Source organism: Propithecus coquereli, unplaced genomic scaffold, assembly GCF_000956105.1.
Source record: "Propithecus coquereli isolate 6110/MARCELLA unplaced genomic scaffold, Pcoq_1.0 Scaffold172, whole genome shotgun sequence".
NCBI lineage: Eukaryota > Metazoa > Chordata > Mammalia > Primates > Indriidae > Propithecus > Propithecus coquereli.
The window spans coordinates 2280144-2301374 of NW_012141858.1; the positions used below are offsets into that span (position 1 = coordinate 2280144).

The 21231-nt window shown below is 37.6% G+C and overlaps 1 protein-coding gene across 1 annotated transcript in view; it reads right to left on the reverse strand.

Annotated features, from left to right (window-relative positions):
• Window positions 1-19906, reverse strand: part of MDM1 (Mdm1 nuclear protein homolog (mouse)) — a 32233-nt gene extending 12327 nt beyond the window's left edge. Inside the window, exons 1-11 of the mRNA XM_012642015.1 lie at window positions 19777-19906; window positions 18691-18805; window positions 14935-15305; window positions 11301-11468; window positions 10069-10172; window positions 9888-9987; window positions 5145-5174; window positions 4637-4812; window positions 3309-3608; window positions 2411-2523; window positions 1863-1972 (exon numbers count right to left, since the gene is read on the reverse strand). Of these exons, the coding sequence (XP_012497469.1) occupies window positions 1863-1972; window positions 2411-2523; window positions 3309-3608; window positions 4637-4812; window positions 5145-5174; window positions 9888-9987; window positions 10069-10172; window positions 11301-11468; window positions 14935-15305; window positions 18691-18805; window positions 19777-19794 (1605 nt within the window). The 5' untranslated portion in view covers window positions 19795-19906. The remainder of the gene's footprint in view (window positions 1-1862; window positions 1973-2410; window positions 2524-3308; window positions 3609-4636; window positions 4813-5144; window positions 5175-9887; window positions 9988-10068; window positions 10173-11300; window positions 11469-14934; window positions 15306-18690; window positions 18806-19776) is intronic.
• Between the last annotated feature and the right edge of the window lie 1325 nt (window positions 19907-21231).

The following is a 21231-nucleotide window of genomic DNA, read 5'->3' on the forward strand; positions in this document are numbered from 1 at the left end:
TTTCCAGCAACTTTCCCTTTGCTCCTGCATCATCAATGTTTTTCTCTCTCCAAAATTGTTCTTGTTGACATACAAACATGCTATTATGTCTTCCACCTTGATCTCACTCCTCCCAACTACCACTGCATTTCTCTGCTTCCCTTCTCAAAGATAAAAAAAAAAAAAAAAAGCAAAAACAAAAGTGCTTGAAAGAATTGTCTGTGATGGTGGTTTCCAATTCCTCTCTCTCTTCTCTTGAACCCACATGCACTTAGGCTTTTTTCCCTCCCTTCCACCAAAACTTCCCTTCATCAAGGTCACCAATGGCCTTCATGTTGCTAAATCCAATAATCAGTTTTCATACCTTACTGACCCCCATCAGTAGCCACATTCTCTCCTCGACACCTCCAGGACAACATAGTCTCCTGTATGTCACCATCTCACTAGCTGCTCCCCTCCAGTCTCCTTTGCTGATTATTCCTCCACTTCCCAAAAATAAAAAACTAGGGCTCAGTCATGTCCACACCTTCTCTTCTCTGTCTATACCCTCTCCCTTGAGGATCTCTTCCAGTCTCGATACTTTAAACACTTGTCCACCTATATTCTAAAGAGCCTCAAATCTATACCTGCAGCCCAACTTTTCCTCTACACTCCAAATCCATATAGTCAACTCCCTTCTCAACATGTCTACTCACATGTCTAATAAGTTTCTCAAATTTAACATTTCCAAAACAGAACTCTTGGTCTTCCCTCACAATTCTTTTCCTCACACTGGCTTCCCAAACTCAGTTAAATGGCAACTCCATCCTTATTGCTCAGGCTAAAAATCTTGAGTCATCCTTGATTCTCTATCTTATCCATCAACAAATCTTGGCAACTACACTGTCAATGTATATCCAGAATCGCACTATTACACAACCTTCACTGTACCACCATGATCCAAGCAGCCATCACCTCTTGCCTGGATAGTCTAACTGACTCCTAATGGGTTTCAGGCCCCTGCTCTTGCTTCCCTACCATCCATTCTCAACACAGTGGCCAGAATAACCTCGTGAAAACCTAAGTCGTGTTACTCCTATGCCTTTCCAATGTCTTCCCACCTCATTCAGAATAAAATTTAAAGTCATTGCTATGATTTACAAAGCCCTATACAATTGAACACCCAGTTATGTCCCTGAACTCATCATCCATACTTCTCTCTCTCTCTTTCTCTCTCAGTTCCAGCTACACTGACCTCTTGGCTATTCCTCAAGGAATCAGGTACCCTCTAACCTCAGGGACTTTGTACCTGCTCTTCTCTTTACCTAGAATGCCTTTCCAGATATGCATATGGATCAACCCCTTGCCTCCTTCAGATTCTGCTAAAATGCTACTCTGTCAGTGAGGACTTCCCTGGCCATTTCCTATTCACTTCCCCTGCTTTATTTTCCTCCTTGGTACTCATCACTACCTAAACTAAAATACTACGTATTTTACCCAAGTTACCTTGTTTACTGTCTCTCTCTCCTCCACTATAAGGTCAGTGATGGCCATGACTTTTGTCTGTTTTATTCCCTGCTATATCCCCAGTGCTAAAACAGTGCCTGGAACGTAGTTGGAATACAACCGCCGCACAGTAGATGCCCAATAAATAGTACTGTTTTTCTTCTCTCTCTTCCTGTTAAGTCACTACTGATAAGATTTGAAAGCGTATCACAGAAATGCAATACCACTACCAGAAAAAAATTTTCAAGCCTTCTGCCTTACTAAAAGCAGGTTAATAGTATCATCTTCACATATGATAGCCAGAAATTTTCTAAAACCTGAACATATTCATTCATTACATGTGACTAAAACAATCAATTCCAGAAGGGATGCCTTTTTCCCAAAATATAAATATTTACCTTAGTAAAATCATTCTTTGAAGTTTCTAAACAATCCTGAGAGGACACTCTTTTCCTCTGTTCTGGGGCTGGAAGCTTCACCTTGGATGGAGACACTAAAACAGCACCACCTAGAAAAATGCAAAAGATGACAGTGAGGTTCTTTTGTTGTTGTTTTTGTTTTTTTGTTTTTTTGTTTTTTTTTTAAGAGACAGGGTCTCACTGTGTCACCCAGGCTGAAGTATAGTGACTCTAATCACAGCTTCCTGTAGCCTTGAATTCCTGGGATCAAAGGATCCTCCTGCCTTAGTCTGCCAAGTAGCTGGGACTACAGGCACAAGCCACCATGCCTGGCTAATTTTTTTTATTTTTTGTAGAGATAGGATTTTGCTACGCTGCCCAGGTTGGTCTCAAACTCCTGGACTCAAGTGATCCTCCTGCCTCAGCCTCCCAAAGCACTGGGATTACAGGCATAAACCACTATGCCAGACCATACCAGTTTCAATTAAACTAAATTATCATGTAGAAAAAGCAGGTTAAATAAGAACTGCACAGTGTTTGCCTATTACCAACAGCTGGAGTAGTAAGATCATGATGAGTCCTCTGGATTCCACCAAGTTCTCTCAGCTTTGGAGTAGGAAGCCTGCCTCCTTTTCCTGAGGAAACAGAAGAAGAATCCGACCTACGAATTGAAACAACCTATTATGAAGCATTTCTTCCAGAAAATGTGATCAAAAATATTTTGCCATCACTGTGCAATAATAAAGTATAAAACTTATAAGGATTTTGTTTCTGAAAAAACAACAACCAAATCCACATGTAGTTAACAGTGACTGAATACTAGAAAAGGAGGAAGATCACTGCAAGTCAGCAACACCACAGCAGAGAATTCTGCCAGTAACTCATGGCCCAAGTTCAGTATTAGCTGTAACACTGATGGATGAATAAGAAATTTGGTCTGTAGACCAAAAGCATCACTATCAATGGTAGGGAAGAACCATTCCCCAAAGTAGTTCGCACACATAGAACGCAAATTAGCTATTTTCAGAAATCACTTTTTAAAAAAATATTACAAAACATTCTTTCCTTTCTTTTTTGGTAGAATCATCTGGTATTAAAGAACACCAGGTTTTTTTTCATTAAACACAAAGAAAGTCATTCTTCCAGACACATTTGCAAATCTGGAAAATCATAATTACAGAACATAAATAAAAATAACCCTAACTACTTCCAAAGTACCCCAGTCAGTGTTGTAGCGTTCAATTACCAATTAGTGATGACTCAAATACCTGAGTGAATCAAATTATAAACCATATAGCAGTGCCTACTTTGTGGCACTGAAATAAAATCTGTTCTTTATTAGTCATAAAAGCAAAAGTGTAAACCACTATACTTAGAGACAAAACAAAATACATATTAACCATGTACAATAGTGTTTCTCTATACTGAGTAATTTAAAACTCTCACCCTTCTATCTTGTCTGCCTTAGATTGCTCATGTACGTCCAACTTCTCGAGCTCTCCTATATATGTCTGCTTGTCCATTTTCCCATCCTCCTCCTTCTCTTCCTTTCTGGGCTGTTTCTGTAAGTCTTCACTGGTGTTCTCTGCATCCCAGGCCAGGCGCCTTCTAACAGGTACAGTGGGAGCACCGGACACACCTAATTTCTCCTCCGTGGTTTTCTGGTGCTCCTCTTCCAAGGTATGTCTTTTTTCTTCTAGTTTCGTAGAAGGAAATTTCTGCAAAGTCTTATGGCTTGTAGTATCTCTGCATAACAAAGTAAGTTTTATTTTAAATTTGAGTAGTTTGCATTTTCTAGTTTATACTAATTGTAGTAAGTCCATCATTTCCTTCCACGGTTCATAACTACATGTATTTTCCACAGATACTGCCTTGCCCAGGTAATGAAGAAAGAAATCAATTGCGAGTTCATTTTATAATATAACAAATGAAAGTTACAATCTGAAGTTTCTATTAAAATATCCCAAAATATAATTGATTTATCTTCTCTTACTCCTCCCTTCACACATACGTGCCTGTACCTTTGCTGATAAAAGTCATACTTAGCCCGTAAACTGGCACTTAGTCACAAAAACTAGGACCCAACTTGTTCAGTTACTCAATTAAGGTTTGTGCAAAAACTCAAGTGTATTTGTGATCAAAGAAACTAATTCAAATTTGATACTTTAGATTCATCTTTTCAACACATTATTAAAGAAAAGATTTGTAATGAACTTTTTAAATCAGATGTCACATAATTAGAATTTATACATTAATTTGGTATGCATGACTATATTAATATACTGTCACAACTACACACTATTTGCTACAAATAAATGTACTATTTCTCTTACAAATAGTTAAATCACTTTAAAGCTCAAGAGGGGCCAAGCTCTGTATCAGTCATAAAATCCATTAATAAATGATAATGGGTATATGCTAATAGCTTACAGTCTCTGAGTTTTTATTATTGTTGTTGCTTTAACTTTTTAAAATCCTTTTATATCTACTACATAATCATCTCCACTCTGCTATAGGTAACAAAGAATATTATAAAATCCAGCCTTCTAGATTTACATTATGTATTATTTATACACAAATATGTAAAGTGCATATTGCTTTATTTTTCACAGAGAATAAACTACAAATAATGAAATAAATGGCTAGCACAGCTCCATTTGACTAGAAGGCAAATTTTGGGTAGTCAGGTCATTTTCCTATGTTATTCTATGATCTACATAAGCTAAAACATACTTTTTTTTTTTTTTTACAAACATCCACAAAGAATATCTCACCCAGCAAGATCTAATGCTCTGATATTGCTACTAATGGTTCTTTCTGAGCTTGTTGTCGAGGAGACATCCCAACAGCAGTTGTTATCAGACAGAATCTGATTCAGATGGTCCCGAGAAAAATGTGTTCCCTGAACTCGTTTCCTATAAAACTCAGCCTTCTCTCTCAGTTCTTTAACCTATGCAGGAGAATTCAAACATATATTTGTAAATGCTCCTTTACAATAAATATCACCAAGCAGCATATCAAAAACATTGCACAAATATAGACAGAGACCAAGGAAAAAGGAAGACAAAAATAGCCACATATGGTCATCAGACTAAGTGCACTTAAGCAGAAATTAAAACAATCAAGCTAAAGCATGATGCAGTTATTTTATTTCAGACCAGCAAAGCAGGGAAAAATTCATAGCAGCTAAGAAAAATAATGACACCTATTTTTTACTCGAAATAAAATTACAAAAGTACTCTATGCATTATTACAGTTTTTAAAAACTCAAAAGCAACCAACCTCTGCATACCACATGGCATTTAGAGAACCCTAGGGGAGGAATACAGAAACACACTTAATGACAGGTTAATGCTATAAATGAATATTAATGGAAATCAATGAAATATTTCATTATTCCCCCTTCTAAATATATACCAAACTTGTCAATCAATATTTCTTAGTACTTTTTAGTAGTATTTAATTCAGTAACCAAGATATCTTAACATTACCTTGAAAAGCAGCCACATTCTTGCATGACTGGGATACTGTCCATGATGTGACACCTAATTACTATTTCTAATTCCTCACCTCTGGAAGGGTACTTACATTATTTCCCAGCTCTATATACAGCTGCTACTACTATAGAAGCCCCCACAAAGGGAGTTATGAGGCTTCCCTCTCCAAATTCCTCAACATTCCCTTGGAATCAACAAAACCTCAACTTTTAAAAAATGTAATAAAAATATAATTAAAGAAAGTACTCCCACAAAATAATTGAAATATCTTCAACAAAGTGACAGGATACAAAAAATGTTCTAATCGACTATGAGGTGATTTGAATTCCTTAGTATGCAAATAACATATTTTCATATGAAAAGGAGTCTTTATACGCATTTGAAACCCTTTCATTTTATACCTCATACTGCCACCTGCTGGCTTCTCTAAATACAATTCCACAAATGTAAAAAAAAAAAAATTAAGTTGAAGCTTTTCCCTTAAAATTCAGTTTAAAATCTTTATTCTAGAAAAACTATAATTTTTTATCACAAAGACAGAATATCAACATTAAAAGGATATCAGGATACTGTCTGCTGGAAGTGTTTTCCCTTCACTTAAAGGCAAAAAAAAGCAAATAATGAAAGTTGGCAATACAAAAGTAACTGGAGAGACATATTCTTCAGCTCCTTAACGGGACGCTAGTTTGAATGCAAAGAGATGAAAGTGTTATTAATACATCTCTAGGGAATTAGCCAAAGCAAAAGATAGCACTTATGGCATAAGAAACCATATAATCCAGCAGAGTTCTATGGCTCCAATGAACCAAACCTGAAAAAAATTCCTAAAGGATAATTCAAAATATTGTTTTCTTCACTGCAGAAAAAAAAAAAAAATTAAGCTATTCGTTTATCATTTATATCAACTCCTATAACTTTAAATAAAATTGCTAGCAGTGGTTTTTGCATTTAACAGGTAGAACTGAGACACATGACTTAGGTTTATTGAACTTCTAACCAGGGTATTGTGAAGGCACAAACACCTTGTTATAAAGTGTCTTAAATTTTATTTCTAATGAGTGCCCCCATGTTTCAAATGTTTCATGGCCACTCCATCACCTAGATGATAAAATCTGCATGCCTTACCATCACTTCCTCCTCTGTGTTCTCAAAGTCCTTTGTGCACATCCCCATTAATACTTATTTTGTTCTCCTGGAATTAATTGCTCACATCCTCCTCCTCAAGCTATGAATTCCTGAGGTGAGGCAAAATACGGCACTTAAGCATTGAGTATACAACCTATCCCGAGTATGGACTAAGTGGTAGGCCTGAGCTAGATATGGCAGCAAAGATAAGCAAGAAACTCCCTGCACTCAATGAGCTCAGTCTGATAGAGGAGGCTGACCCGCATACAAATTATTGTAATATTGGTGTGGTCTATGCCATAATAAACAAATGAAAAATAAGTTGAAGCAGTTCAAAAGGGGGTCCTATCAAGCCTGCACTACGTGTTAGGTAGAGTGGGAAGGAGTAGCATAGGAGGCTGCATTCTACCCATGTTTGATGAATGAGAGAATGGACCAATATCTCCTCCATGTACACAGTTATCTAGTTTTATTTAATATCAATTTTATTTAGAAAGGAGGGTAAGGAGATACTTCACAGAAATTCTGTAAATTTTAGTTTATTCAGTTATATTTGTTAATGACATTTAAAACTGAATGCATTAAATTTACTTTATCAGCAATCTTTGTTAATAATCTTAGTGCTAATGTTGTATCTTACAAATATATAATTTTAAATTTCGATAATCCTAAACTAAGATGAAAAATTAGGAGGCTGACATTTCCCAAAGTAATATGTTCTACTAGAAAGAGAAAAAAATCAGTGGTGTGAACTCAATATTAACAACAATTCCTACAGCCAATAACCAGAGCCACTGAAAAGGACAAGAATAAACCATTCCCAACTCAAACAACACACACAGACTTTTCTGGGCCAAGTAATGCCATCAGATTATATGATACAAACACTGTAAGTAGAATGTCTTCATTTCCGAATTTCTTTTCCCAAATTAAGAATTCAACTAAATTGTTTAAAACTTACACAAAAAAAATCAAACTCAGAAAACTGGAGATAAAAGTAAAAACTCTTTTTTACCTAAAAATCATCCCCCTAATATGAGGAGTCACTTTATACCCAGTCTTTACAATGTCTGTCAAATTACACGATATCTCTCAAATGTGGGACTTTATCTTGAAACATAGTCCTATTTTTGGAAGACACTGGAATGAAATTACCTCAACCAATGCAGTTGGTTGAGGTAAGATGACCTAACAAAGATTACCTAACAAACAAGGAAAAAAAATTTAACACAGATTCAGTAGTTATTCTGAGGATGGGATCTAAAAATTGCAATTGCTAACTATTATTTTAAAAAGTCCTTTAAGCAAGCACTTTAAAAAGCAATAAAGCAACAGTGTAAGTGTTTACATAATGGAGATGACAAATATACAACCACTGGACAAATAAAACCACCCTCATGTTATGATAGGTATTTGGGACTTAGGATAAAATACCCAAGAGATTCAAAAAGTACAGTATCTCAAACAACATAGAAAGAAATGAACATGATATGTGGACTAGAAAACTGTAATGTGACTCAAAAAGAGAGTTAACCTTCTAATCACAAAGTCAGTGATGTCAAAGTGCATTTGAAGAATGTGAATATACTCCTTCAAGAAATGTTAGCAGTAGGAAAATGAAGGAGTTACTGTACCTTACATTTAGGTACCTCATGATCAGCCACATATAGTAAACGCCTTCAAGGAGATTTAAGTAAAATATGGCCCATATTAAATATCTATGATCTGGTCAACTAAAACTGCTATCATCAGTGATCACTGACTTCTTAGCTAGACATTCTTATTCTAACTCCAATTTACTTTTTGAATGATTTTGCCCAAAGTAGTTAAGGCAAACTATCAATATACCACTAATTTGAATATTTACCACCACCAATATAGCAATTAAGAAACAAAAAAAGTCATGTTACCAAGATACCATAACAGGAAACCTTGAAAAAACAGATCTCAAATTAGCAACATTTTCTTCCATCAAGGCAAGATAAGGAATTTCACCTTACCATGACTTCAGATTTAACAATCCTCTCAATCCATTAAATGTTTAGATCTGAGGCCTAAACACATCTTAAAGAAGTCTCAGAGAAGAAGAGATAGTCTTTCCAAAACAGTTTCTCCTGACCTTGACGTAGTGAAGTTGCCTACATGCAACAGGCCAGCTGCTGGTGCCCATTTACTGGCCATGCTCCGCGTCCTGCCTCTGCCCTGGTGTTTCCTCACTTCCCATCCAACTCCGCAGAGAGGGAGCGCCTCAATAAGATCTGGCATAACCGTAAACTGCTCAAGAGTGTAGGGGATTTAAGTCCTTTCTTCCATCATGGCTGCTTTTGATGCTCACAGTTTTAACTTGATTTCACCAGGGTGAATATACAAATGTGGCCCCAGATAATACCTGGGATAGCTTCAAGCTTTGTCTTTGATGCTGCCTGTTTGAGCCACAATCAAACAGAAATAGAAAGCACCAAGAGCAGCCATGATAGAAGGAATCAAGTAACCTGAAACAACAGGCGGAGCACAGCATCGCCAGGACATACGTTCGGGAGCTGCCAGCTCCAAGAACCAGCGCCTCAAAGCACTAGCACTTTCCCCGAGGCTGATTACATGTAATCGTCAGACATGGTTTTAAGTGCTGAGCTAAATAAAAGATTCATTCCCCGTCCAGATTATCCCTGTTTACAATGATGGGGAAGTGGGATGTTTACCAATGTCTAATTTAAACAGAAATGTTTTAATTTAGCTCGTTCTCACAGAAAAGGCAAGAAACTATCAAAATATGGTTTAAAAGTTGCTAATTATACAATAAAACCAAAAATATTCCATTGTTTGTCCTTTGACTATAAGAAGCTAAGACTAAAGTAGCACTTCTCAGCTCTCGGATTAATGACCCTTTTCCTCAAACCTATCTTTAGATCCTCAGAGCTTCCTCCATATGTCAGGGTACCCCAACACTGTAGCTGAAACCTCTAACAGCACAGGTGTACCGTTCTTTTGCTTACAGACTGCAAGAGTATGCACTGACAGCAGATGCCACTATCAGACAAGTTATCTAATCTTGAAAACAGTCATGAGAGAGGAGAGGTCTGGATGTTATAAAACAATCAAATCTATGAAGTTACAATTCTATAAATCAGGTTTATTAACACAATCAGATGTTTGATTATAAGAAATTTTTAACTTTAAAGACTTTAATAATATTAATCTCTAAGGAACCAGTAGCATAAACAATAAATACACTTATAACTTATTCCTAATATACACAACTTTAAGTTCTTGATACTTTTAGTACCATTATTGTATCATACTTCTTTAAATTGTAGTCTCTATTACTACATGAAACGCATTGTGAAATTAAATTGTTATACAGGCTGAAAGAAAATGTGGGCTTACTGAGCTTATGTACACTCACCTGATTTGGCATGTTTTCCTTCACACGTGTCCAAACTCCAGCTTTATATAAATATTGAGCTGGGCTCAGAAATTTTGCTCTATATTCAGAATTCACCTTCCTAATAGAAATGAAATGAAAGTAAATATTTCATCATGTCGATCATCTAAATACCATGATATTTTCCTATTAAAATACATACCCAAGCCTTTGATGTTTCCAAGGAGTAAGCTTCTTTTTAGGCTGGTTTGAGTCTTTTAATTCCATCTCTGCTTCTAATTTTAAGGGATCGTCTGTTTTATTACACTAAAATGGAAATAATTTAAGCTTTTTATGCTTAAAATGTACATTAAAGTGAAAACAGAGATGTTACAAAGTTAGACTCGGGTATTGTATTACATTTCTGTTTTTAGAAGCTTTAAGTATTAAAGATAACAAAAATCACAAGAAATCAACAAGTAAGTTTTGAAACTAGTATATCTGGTTAGTTTTTTTTGAAGTATAGCTCAAGGTAGACTTTCCTTTTCTGACAATAAAGATTTTAAAACCTTGGCTAGGGAAGAAAATTTTAAAATTAACAAATACACATCTAAATAAACAATGTTACTACAAGCTGAACAGTGATCTTAACATTTGCTCTTGATAGTCTAAATTTGCATTTAATTGTGTTATGGTACTTAAACATACATAAAATCCTGGTAAGTTACCACATTGCTTTACTGAATATCTTAGCAACTGTTTTTCTCCTCAAGAATGTCATAGGTACAATATATGCATTTATATATAAATGTCATTTTACTTTCAGTCATATACTTTCTATTTTTAGGACACACAAAAGTATCAGGTATCAACATTCCACGAGATTCAAAACTAGTATTTATACCCCATTTACCTACAATTTACGATGACTTGAGCCTCATGCTGCACTTAAATGGCTAAAATTTCACAGAGAAGCAGTTGTTTGTATATCCTAAGTCATGTGAATTATACTTGCTATAACGTCATGCTAAAACTTTGGTTTAAAATACAGGTGTGTATGTGTGTGTTTAATTTCCATCACCTAAAGTGTTTCTATCACTAGTGTTACCCCTGGAGCTCGCATTACTGTAAGGCCAATCATTTGATATTAGACATAATAGACATACCGACTCTATTGTTAAGGTCATCATACTGTATTATTTGTATTTATTTATTTATATATCTCTCTCCCCACTAGCCCAAGAGCTGCTTGGGGCTTACTGTGTGTGTTAGCCTTGTATTCTCAGTACCTAACCCAGGCCTGCTGCTCCTAGTAGGTGGCTCAACGGACATTTGATGAATAAATTAATGAACCAGCTAAAAAAAAAATCTCAGATGGTAGTAAGTAAAAGAAAATTTATAGAGTCTAAAATCATGGGGATTTTGTTTTGTTTAAGGTTAAGAGTTAATGAATACCTTTTTTTCAGGTGATATTGTTTCAAGATTTCCGTTTTCTCTCAAATCATTTCTTAATTTTGGTTCTTTCACTGGAGATAAACCCTTGAAATTTCTTTTGTATTCAGTTTCATGGATGATTGAGTTACCTTTGAATTGTGGAACAAATTTGCTTTTATTGTGGAAAACCTTAAAACAAAAATTATTTTAGTTTAGTTTTGTTGGTTAAATATGGAGAACTTGAGTCTTCGATTTACTTAAGAAAACTCATATATAAAGTTGAATTATAGGACACAAAAATAGCAAAATTATATGATTGCTTGTAATTCCACTTCACATGTCTAACATCCAAAGGTCAACTTTCTATATTCATTATGTTTTGAATAATAGGTACTGTAATCAAAATAACACACCAAAATAAATTATGAACCATTATTGTGTTGGAGCTTTTCTCCCTAGTGGGCCTTGTATTTCCTCCCTTCAGTTTGTTAATGGGATGAGGGTAAAATAGGTGTGGTTTCATAGTATGAACATAGACATTAGCTCTATTAGGGAAACTCTGTTGTCACTTCTACAGGTTCTTTTCTCTCCTTGACATGAATTTTCTTTCTTTCTGAAACAATAGGAAATTCTTAACATTTTAAATATCCTATATGTCCAGTTTGTTTAGTTTTCTTTCCTTTGCTTATTTTTAGCATTTTTAACGCAAGGAAAATTTCTGGCAATTACTACATTTCTATATTAAAATGTTTCCTTTTATCCTTAATATTTCAAAATATGGTTTCTATTTTATGGGACATTTCCAATGATTACAAGGAAAGCAAATGGAAAAGATTGGGAGCTCAAATAAGGTATATTATTGCTCTATAATACCAAACAGTACATCCTCATACACATCAAATCCAAACAAATAAAACCTCAAGGACTTTCCTGACAAAAACTGCTCTGACTTTTTCACATATTAATGAAAGACATCCTTTCAGAAAACAGGTGTCTGACAAAATAGAACTGAACAGCTCCTTCAGAGGTCCCAGCATAGAAAGCTGTCTCGGAGCTCTTCAATCCACAGACCCTGAAATTGATACGCTTTGAACTAACAAAGAGCATCTCCTTCCAAAAAATTTCTTTGAAATCCTAATGATAGCAATAAAACTATTTGTGAAAATATTGCTAGTGATTTATTTTACACTGTACTTTCAATCCTATAAAAATAACATTTCTATACAATGCTTTCACTGACATGTAAAAGTTGACAGTGAGGCTTTGATTTGAATCAGCTCTACCTTAAAGTCAAATACTCTCCAAAAACTCAACAATCACAATTTTCAGGTTGTAATTTTTTAGGTACACTTACTATTCAAGAAACATGTGAGCAAGCAGAAGTACTGATCCTATTTACTAGGTTAATAAAGGGTACATATCACTTTATGTTACTTCCTAAGTTCTTAAAATGTTATATAAATTTCCAGGTTATCTTAAAAATTGAATAGTAATTAAGCCTAAAGCTAGCATAATTTGTAGGATCACTGGTATTTTTATTGTAATGTAAGATGACAGATGTTATTGTCTTGCTGAATCTAATTATCCTCTCAATTCTTAGGGGTATATAAACCACACAAGTGAATGTTAAAGTACAGGAGAAAATGAATGTGAGGACGTGTGTGTGTGCATGCGTGTGTGTGTGTGTGTGTGTGTGTGTTTATAAATAAAAACACAAAGACTGAGAAAAATAAAAGACTAAGCTGTCATAGGCCTCTGCAGATATTCTAAGTGGAGGTATTTTCTATCTAGGCCTGAAAGTATTGTTAAGAACATAAATGAAGAGTTAAAATCCTAAGCACTGTCCAGAGGATGGTAGTAAAACAACAGAGTATTCATTAGCAATGGTAGCTCAATTCTAAAATTGTGCAAGAGCACAATGAAATCTAATATCACATCATTACAGCTTTTGAATTTTATAAATATAGTTAAGCTAATAATTCCTATTACTGTTCATCTGGTACAAGGACAAAATTATATATGTGTTACTTTCAACATATTTTGTATTTATTAAAATAAATACCCAAAGCAGTTATACCTTTCTTAAAAGACAGAAAACATGCATTAGTCAACTAAACACATTTTAGAATAAAACCAATTTAAATGATCTTTTTAATATATGAAAAAATCTTACAGCATGCAAAAACTTACCAGTTCCCCAAGTTTTCATTACCCTGTCTCATATTTAGTATATGTGATGGATCTGGCAACAATGATCATCAGTAGCCTAGGACAGCATAATATTACTACTATAAATTGAAAGTAATAGGATGATTTTAGCAAAACTCATTTTCAGTTTTCTAGGACTTACCTCTCTAGGCCTACTTAAGTACCTAATTTCTTTCAGCTCTTAATTCTATGTAAATCTACATACATCACTAGATCAGACGATGATACTCAGAAACATATTACATCCATTAAACTACCTGATTGGCTGCAAAAACTGGAGCAGTTTCTTTAGGGGTCTTCCAAACAAACTGCCTTTGATATTCAGAATTTCTCAAGGCATTTTGTGAAGGAACAACAGTCAATCCAGCTTTTTTACGTAGAATTCTATCCAACTGTTAGGGGAAAAAAAAAAATCCACTCAAAGCCACTACAAATTTCTATTCAAACTTTAATTGTGGTGAAAAACACATAACATGAAATCTACCCTCTCAACAAAATTTTAAGTGTACATTAAAGTATTGTTAACTATATGCACATTGCTGTACAGCAAACTTTTTTCAACTTATAATCTTCTTAAGGTGTCTATTTAAAATTCCTTTCTATCAAGGGATTATTACACATCCCAGGAAAAGATAACATCTCTCAGTCCCTTCCTATCAATCATTCATAACAAATATATTACCAAAAAATTACACCTTGCCTTATCTGCATATTCCTTCTGTGGACACCCCTTCCCCTGCCCACCAGACTCACACATCACCTTCCTTGACTCCCCTGTACTCCCTGGCTTTCTCAACAAGCTGCGGATTCTTCTCCAACACTCCGAAATGCCCTTTCAGGGTTCCAGTCAGTGGTGGACAGGATATGGGAACAAAACAGTGGAGTGGAGAAAGAAATGTAGGAGGCAGTGAAATCTGTGCACAGGTCCCTGCAGCCTCTGCTTATGTGCTCGCAGGGACCTGCTGCAGGCCAGGTGCGACATAAGAGAACAGAACTGTAAGATCTTTGAGAGCCAGCCAGAACTCTCCTTCCTTTTGCATTCTGTCAACTGAGATTCTGTTTGTTTCTTGCTGGTACACAATAAGAAATTGAAAAAGGGCTAGGCAGAAGTCAGCTCAGCATTCCTGCCAGAAGTAATGGCCTACTCCACTTCTCTCAACTTTATCTCTCCCTTAGGACTCAGATGTTGATATATGCTGAATAAAATCGAGATGCAGGGGGTCCACTCAATGAAGGGATATCTTAGTATAACCAGTACAAAACAGAGAACATTAAGGATAGAACTAATTTGCAATAACTAAAGTCAATAGCTTATCAACTATTCCGTAGATATTAGACAAGAAAACAATGGAAACATTTTAAACACAAAATGTAGTATTACTGAAATGATGATGAAACCTACACAGAATTCTATGCTTTTCAAAAGAAATATAATAAATACGCCTACCCCATTATCTACATTTTCTGAAGGAATCTTGGTAGAACGTTCCAATTCCACATTTGCATTAACCGGTGTATGGTTTGGTATTACGTCGTCATTATTTTCCACAACATCTGAAGTCCCTTCAGCTCTGGAGTCTGTAGAATGGGATCTGGTTCTTTTGGGAACCCTGGAGGCTTCTAGTGAGAGAACTCTTCCTTGGGTAACATCTTTTTGTTCTTCCTCTTGCGATTTTGGTGTTTCCCAGGCTGCAGGCTGTGGTGCTACAACAACATCTTTCTCTGAGATAGCTCCATTCCACTTAAGAGAGTTTGAAATCTGTGGGTCATGGTAAGGGACTCTTCTTTTTGAAATAAAACTTGGCTCTTTTGTGATCCCTACAAAATACAGCATACAAAAATAGCAGCTACCAAAGCAAAAAGTTACAAAGACAACTTTTAAAAACACCCGTGAGATGAGAAAAGGAATTTAAAATTCAGTTGAGATACATATATCTATATACACATACACAAAATATTCTTCGGATTACAGGATAGAAAATAAGTACACTTTTTCATAATAAAATATTTAATTTTGCTTAAATATTAATAATTTGACCATAACAAAAAATTAAAAATTGGGGTCACAATGTTCGAGTTTTCCTAACAAGAAGTCAGTAGAATTGCAACGTGATGGACCTGGCAAGCTAGGCAGTACATGCTGCCTCCGTTTCTGATTACTTTTCCTGTGCTACTTAGCAGAACAATGGGCCCTGGTACTGTCAAATTTTGGAACTTTTCACAAAGCTTCTCTTATGCAGGGCAGACCAAGAAGAGAAGGGATGAAATGTCTTTATGCTGGATCTTGGTTCTACATCTGCCTTGATTTCCTGAGAATTAAAAAGAATGAGCCCTTTTAACAAGAGCTAAGATACAATTTCTCTATATTTCTGTCTGGAAAGCAAATGTCCAAAAACTTAACCTTCTACCAAAGTAAGAGGAGCTCTGCAGAATGACAGCCACTGAGATACTGCCCTAGTTTGAGGCCATTCTTTAAATAGAAAGACTGATGCAGGGTGAGGAAGGAACATTAAGACCAGAACAGAAGGAAAAGGAAGGCAGACAGAAAATCAGGCATCCTCTATCACAGATGTTGTGGCCATAGAATCCAGGGTTCTCACCCTTTTATTTACCAGGATTCCCTAGACCAGTGGTCTTCAAACTGGGTGTTTATGTCTGGGGGGCACACAAAGACGTTCCGGGGTATAAACAGAAGTGGACAGCTTTCCCAGATCCTCACCTCCATATGTGCTCTTGCCTGACACTGATCTTTCTGCCTGAGAGCTGCATGCATCTGCCATCTGCAGTTCCATTTCCCACCACCGCTTCATAATCTCCCTCTTCCCTTTTCTTTTACAAAAGAAAGACACCTCTCAATCAGACTAAAACTTACTCCGGTCATCACCCAAGGTACAACAAAATCTCACAGATGGGGGAACCAAAAAAAAAGGGACAATTCAAGAAAGCGTAACTCCCGAGGGAGAATATTTGACAGCAAAGAAGGCAGAGATTAGACATAACAAAGGAGCAGCGCCTTATCTCATATACCTCCACACATTTTCCTTCACCTATCTTAGCATTAAAATTCAGGTGTGAGAGGGATGTCATATGAAATGTATATGTACATATTAACACACTTGAATTGGAAGATAAAGTTAGACTTTTTTCTCACAGAAAATACTTCTAATTCAGCTGGTTAGTTTGCCAATGAAGGCTGACTTTGCCAATCATATGATGAACATTTTCCATAAATTCAATGAGCTAAGTTGGCAGCTCCTAAGTTTTAACAAAACATATGTAAAACATACAATATTCAATATGCCAGAAATTACACCCTTCAAAACTATTCATAAAAACTTATGATAAAAATATTAAACATCAATTTAAAAATATGAGAGGAGGGTACAATATTTTTCTAAATTCTTTTAGTAAAAAAGCTTGAAGATCACTGCTTAGACTTCCCTCTGCTTTAACGCAGAGCTGGGTTTCTGGTAGAAGAGTAAAATGAAAGGGGATGATTCTCAAGTGGTCTGCCCTTATCTCCCTGTACCAACAAATCCCCAGGGGAAAAAGACACTATGTTAAAAGACTGTCCAGCCAATCCTGGGTAAAACTGCTCTTGTTCCTTGCTAATATCCCACCTCCTTTCTGAACATCCTGGAGTTCTTGCTCTGCCCCTCCCCTTACCTAAAATTCCCCACTAACATTCCTCCACTAGACCATCCCTTCCTTCATAATGTCCCATGCTCCAAAGTGGTTTTTGCTCCCACGGTCTCATTCCATCACCCACCCCTCAAATGTAGCTGATCTAAGCTGAAATGCTTTGGGGGCAACTACCTGGCTTTCCCAATCCCCCAGTGTTAGAATACCCCTCTAGGCCCTCAGGAGGGTATCTACACATAAAGGATTTATTTTGGATCCTTAATCTGATGGTGTCTCAAATGTGTGGAATATCTGGTCATTTGGAAAAAGAAGATTACGAGCAGAGGGGTGCTCCCAACACCCTACCTGAGAAGCAGGGACACACAGTCCCTAAAGTCAAGCCCTAAGTGAAGGATCCTGATGCTTCAGAGGAAGCACCCACTCTAGCCCACAGTTCCCTTTGTTCTCCAAACCTAATCCTGGAAACACTCTCCTCATCTTACTAACTCTGCAGGCTTGGCACCCTATCCATAAGTCTTTTCTTTTCCTGGCTTCAAACATCTAACATTGGAAGGACTTACATATCACACATCAAGCACTCTCACACATATCACACACGGGGCACCAAGCACTTATCTGTGTATATGCAACAAGCCCTTAACAGGCAACATCTCATTTAATCCCTCCCAGCAATCCTGTGCAGTAAACTTCCTAAAATCCCACTTGGCAAAACAGGCTCAATTTGCCCAAGGTCACACAGCTATGTGGATTCAAATTCAGGTTTATACATTCATTCAAAAATTAGTTTCAATAAGCAGTAAAGTATTTCAAGGGCCTGTGTTAGATACTAGGTAGGAACGAGGTGGTAGAAAAGGCAGAGCCCTGCTCTCAGAGATCTAATGTTCTAGTGAGGGAGAATTAAATAAGCAGATACAAGGAAGTCAGTATGTCTGTTTTCTCTTCTAGCATGCTCTGGGAAACCTTAACCCAGGGCGCTAACTTCCGTGGGATATAGGGAGGAAGCATGTGTGATGACAAGAACATGACATCACCTCTGAAATCGTGGGCTGTGAATAAAACAGACTTGATTTCAAATCATGGTTCTGTCACTTACTAACTGCGAACCTGAGACAAGCTACTTAATCTAAGCTTCCCTTCCTTAAGACCGTGGGAGTCCTCTTCCCCAGGCCTGCCCCCTATCAGCTTTCAGGTCTCAGCTCAAATAACACCTCCTCAAAAGAGGCTTTCCTAACCATCTAAAGTTTTTTTTCCCTCTCCAATCAATCCCTCCCCCATATTATCTATCACATTTCCCTACAATTTTATATAACAACCCAAAATCCCCTTGTTCATTTATCGAGTTATTTGTTTACTGTTTCTCTCCACAATTGAGGGACTTTGTCTGGTTCAGGGTTATATCCCTAGCAGCTGGGAATGGTCCTGGCCCACAGTAAACCCTCAATAAATATTTGTTAAATAAATGAACAAGTTAACCAGGCCAACTGAATTTTTAACAAATCATTTTGTAAACTTAATCCAAGGTTTACTCGAGTTACAATGGCATTGAATCTTCTCAACTTACCTAATTGATCTGATCTAAGTCCAGCCCATGGGTACTTTCGCCCCACAGAGGAATTACAGGATTCTGACAAATAAGACTTTTTCCACAGAAAGTTTCTCTGGTATTCACTCAGCCCCTGTAATGAAAAGTACACTTTGAGTATAATGCAATTAATGAATGTTGTTTTAAAGCAGACATTTTTAAAGAGAGTTGAAAATCTTAAGATTGATAATTAAACACACACAAGCTCCTTAATAAGAGGTCATGTTTACCCAGCCCTGTGCTAAGCAGTTCATACGTGTTATATCCTTTAATCCTCACTACCACTGCAGGCAGATGCTAGCAGGAATCCCAGGCTCAGAGAGGTTACACTTTCGCTGGGTGTCTGAGTCCGAAGCATAAGCTCTTGTCTGATAACCAGTGAGAATCTCAATTCTCATCACTACAGATTTATCCCAAGTTCTCACCAAGTATGCAATATTATGTATTATGCCTAGTACCTTTTGATATTTTGGTAAAGTTAACCAAAGAAAGAAAAACTCCGCTCCCATTCTGGATACAAGCCTTTAAGTTAAAAGAGTAAGAATCAGCTGTGGTCACCCGTTATGCTGCAGGGTGCCACCTGACAACTACCAGTTCAGTTACCTGGAACTTTTAACAAACTCTAAAACAAATGCACAACTATGAAAAAGGTGTTTTTCTTACACCCTGTCTTTGCTGAGAACCCCATTTCTCAAGCCTTTAAAAGACACATACGCTTTAAAGTTATAAAGGGAAGGGGGGTTCAGTGCTAACTAAATGGGCCACAGGTGTCCCAATCTGAAGTCGCTTTTAGTTCCCATTATAAGCGCCCTTCTCCCAACTCCACTCCTCAGAGTCCCCCAAAATAAACCTATCTCCACGCTGTCTAACGCTCTGACACACGGAAACTCGGAAATGAGTCTGAACGGAGAGGAAGGAATGTCCTCTGCGGCCGCGTCGGGGGTCCCAGGCAGGGTCGGGGGCTGACAGCTCCCGCGGGGCCGAGGGGTACGGCGCAGAAAGCCAGAGAGGCCCGCGCACGCCCCGCCGCGACTCCCCCCGCCGCCTTTGGGCCCGGGGCCTCACCTTGAAGCGCACCGGCATGTCGCCAGGCGCTGAAGCCCCCGCCACTCCGACAGTTAACGGGACAGAAAGCCCCGAAGGGGCGGGGCGACAACTGTCTGTTCCCTGGCAAAAGCCTCGGCCCGGCGTCCCCAACTACGCGCCGGCGCACTCCGCTCTTCCCTCCTTGAACCCCGTCGCTCTGCCTTTCCCCGCCCATTTTGAGCCTATGGACCAATCGAGGCTCTCAAAGTCCCTTACCGTCATTACAATTCGACCAATCAGTGCCCCAAAGGAGGCCGCCCACCTCCCGTGCCAAATCCAGAGGGCTGAGAGAGATGGCGGGCGGAAGATCAGCCAATGAGGCTCCCGGAACCGGGGTGGGCGGGGGCCCGCGGGAGCTTCGTCCTGTGAGCGATCGATGGGTCCCCGCGTCGCCGGCTCCTGCGCAACAATGGGTCTGCGTGCTGGCCGATTCGCCCGCAGCGGGCCTCGCTGGGCCCAGGCTCCTGACATCATGAAACGCGAACGTGTGTTCTTCATTCCAAAATGTATGACAGAACCGAATGTTTTCTGTATTCACGTCTACTGTGCTGAATATCAGCTCCTACAACCGACAGCCACATTGCACTATTTATTGTCATATCAAAAGGGATAGGCCAAAACATAAATATAGCTTTGGCAGGTTTAAAAAAAAGTTATCGATTCTCGAAAGACAAACTGCTATCTTCCTCCAGTGATGTTCTTCCTCCCTCAATCTCCAGCCTCCCCCCAAAAAGATGTACATACAGCGCTTAGATTAGAAAACATTTATTCAAGATGCTCGGGAGTCTCAACTTCCAAACCTTCAGCCTTGTCTCTCCTCTCAGCCTTTTTTAAAAATAAAATTCGATCTGATTTTGGTAGACTATTGCCATCATCATCAATAAATATTTCTTGCAGAACACAGTGCTGATTCTGAGAATTGGGAAAGAAAGAAATTGTCCAGATAGTTCTCTGATATACTTAGAAAGGATGTGCATATGTTAAATATTTATTCAATAATGGTATAACGTAACGTACTAAATTTCCAAATGAGAGGTGCAAATAATAAGGGAGAAGAGTGTAAATAATAATTGGGGGCAGGGATGATTAGAAAAAGTCTCAGGAGGAAATATTCAGACTCAGCCTTAAAGACAGAAGGACCACAATAAGTAAGGAGGAAAATGGGATGATCAAAGGGCAGATGTCTGAATGGAATGCTGCCAGACTTCTTCCAGGAACAATGAATATAGTGCTTTTTACTTTTCTCTTTTGTTGACTCAATAAAAGTATACCTCTTTTAAACTTTCAAATATTAACACCAGTCCTTGATGCACCTCCTTTAAGCATCTTCTGCAAAGGCTTGTCTTCCTGAATCCTGATTGATGTCTCTGTTCTTCTTCATCATCACTAAGATACTTAAAAATTCATTTGAAGAAGCCACCTGATTATCTGAAA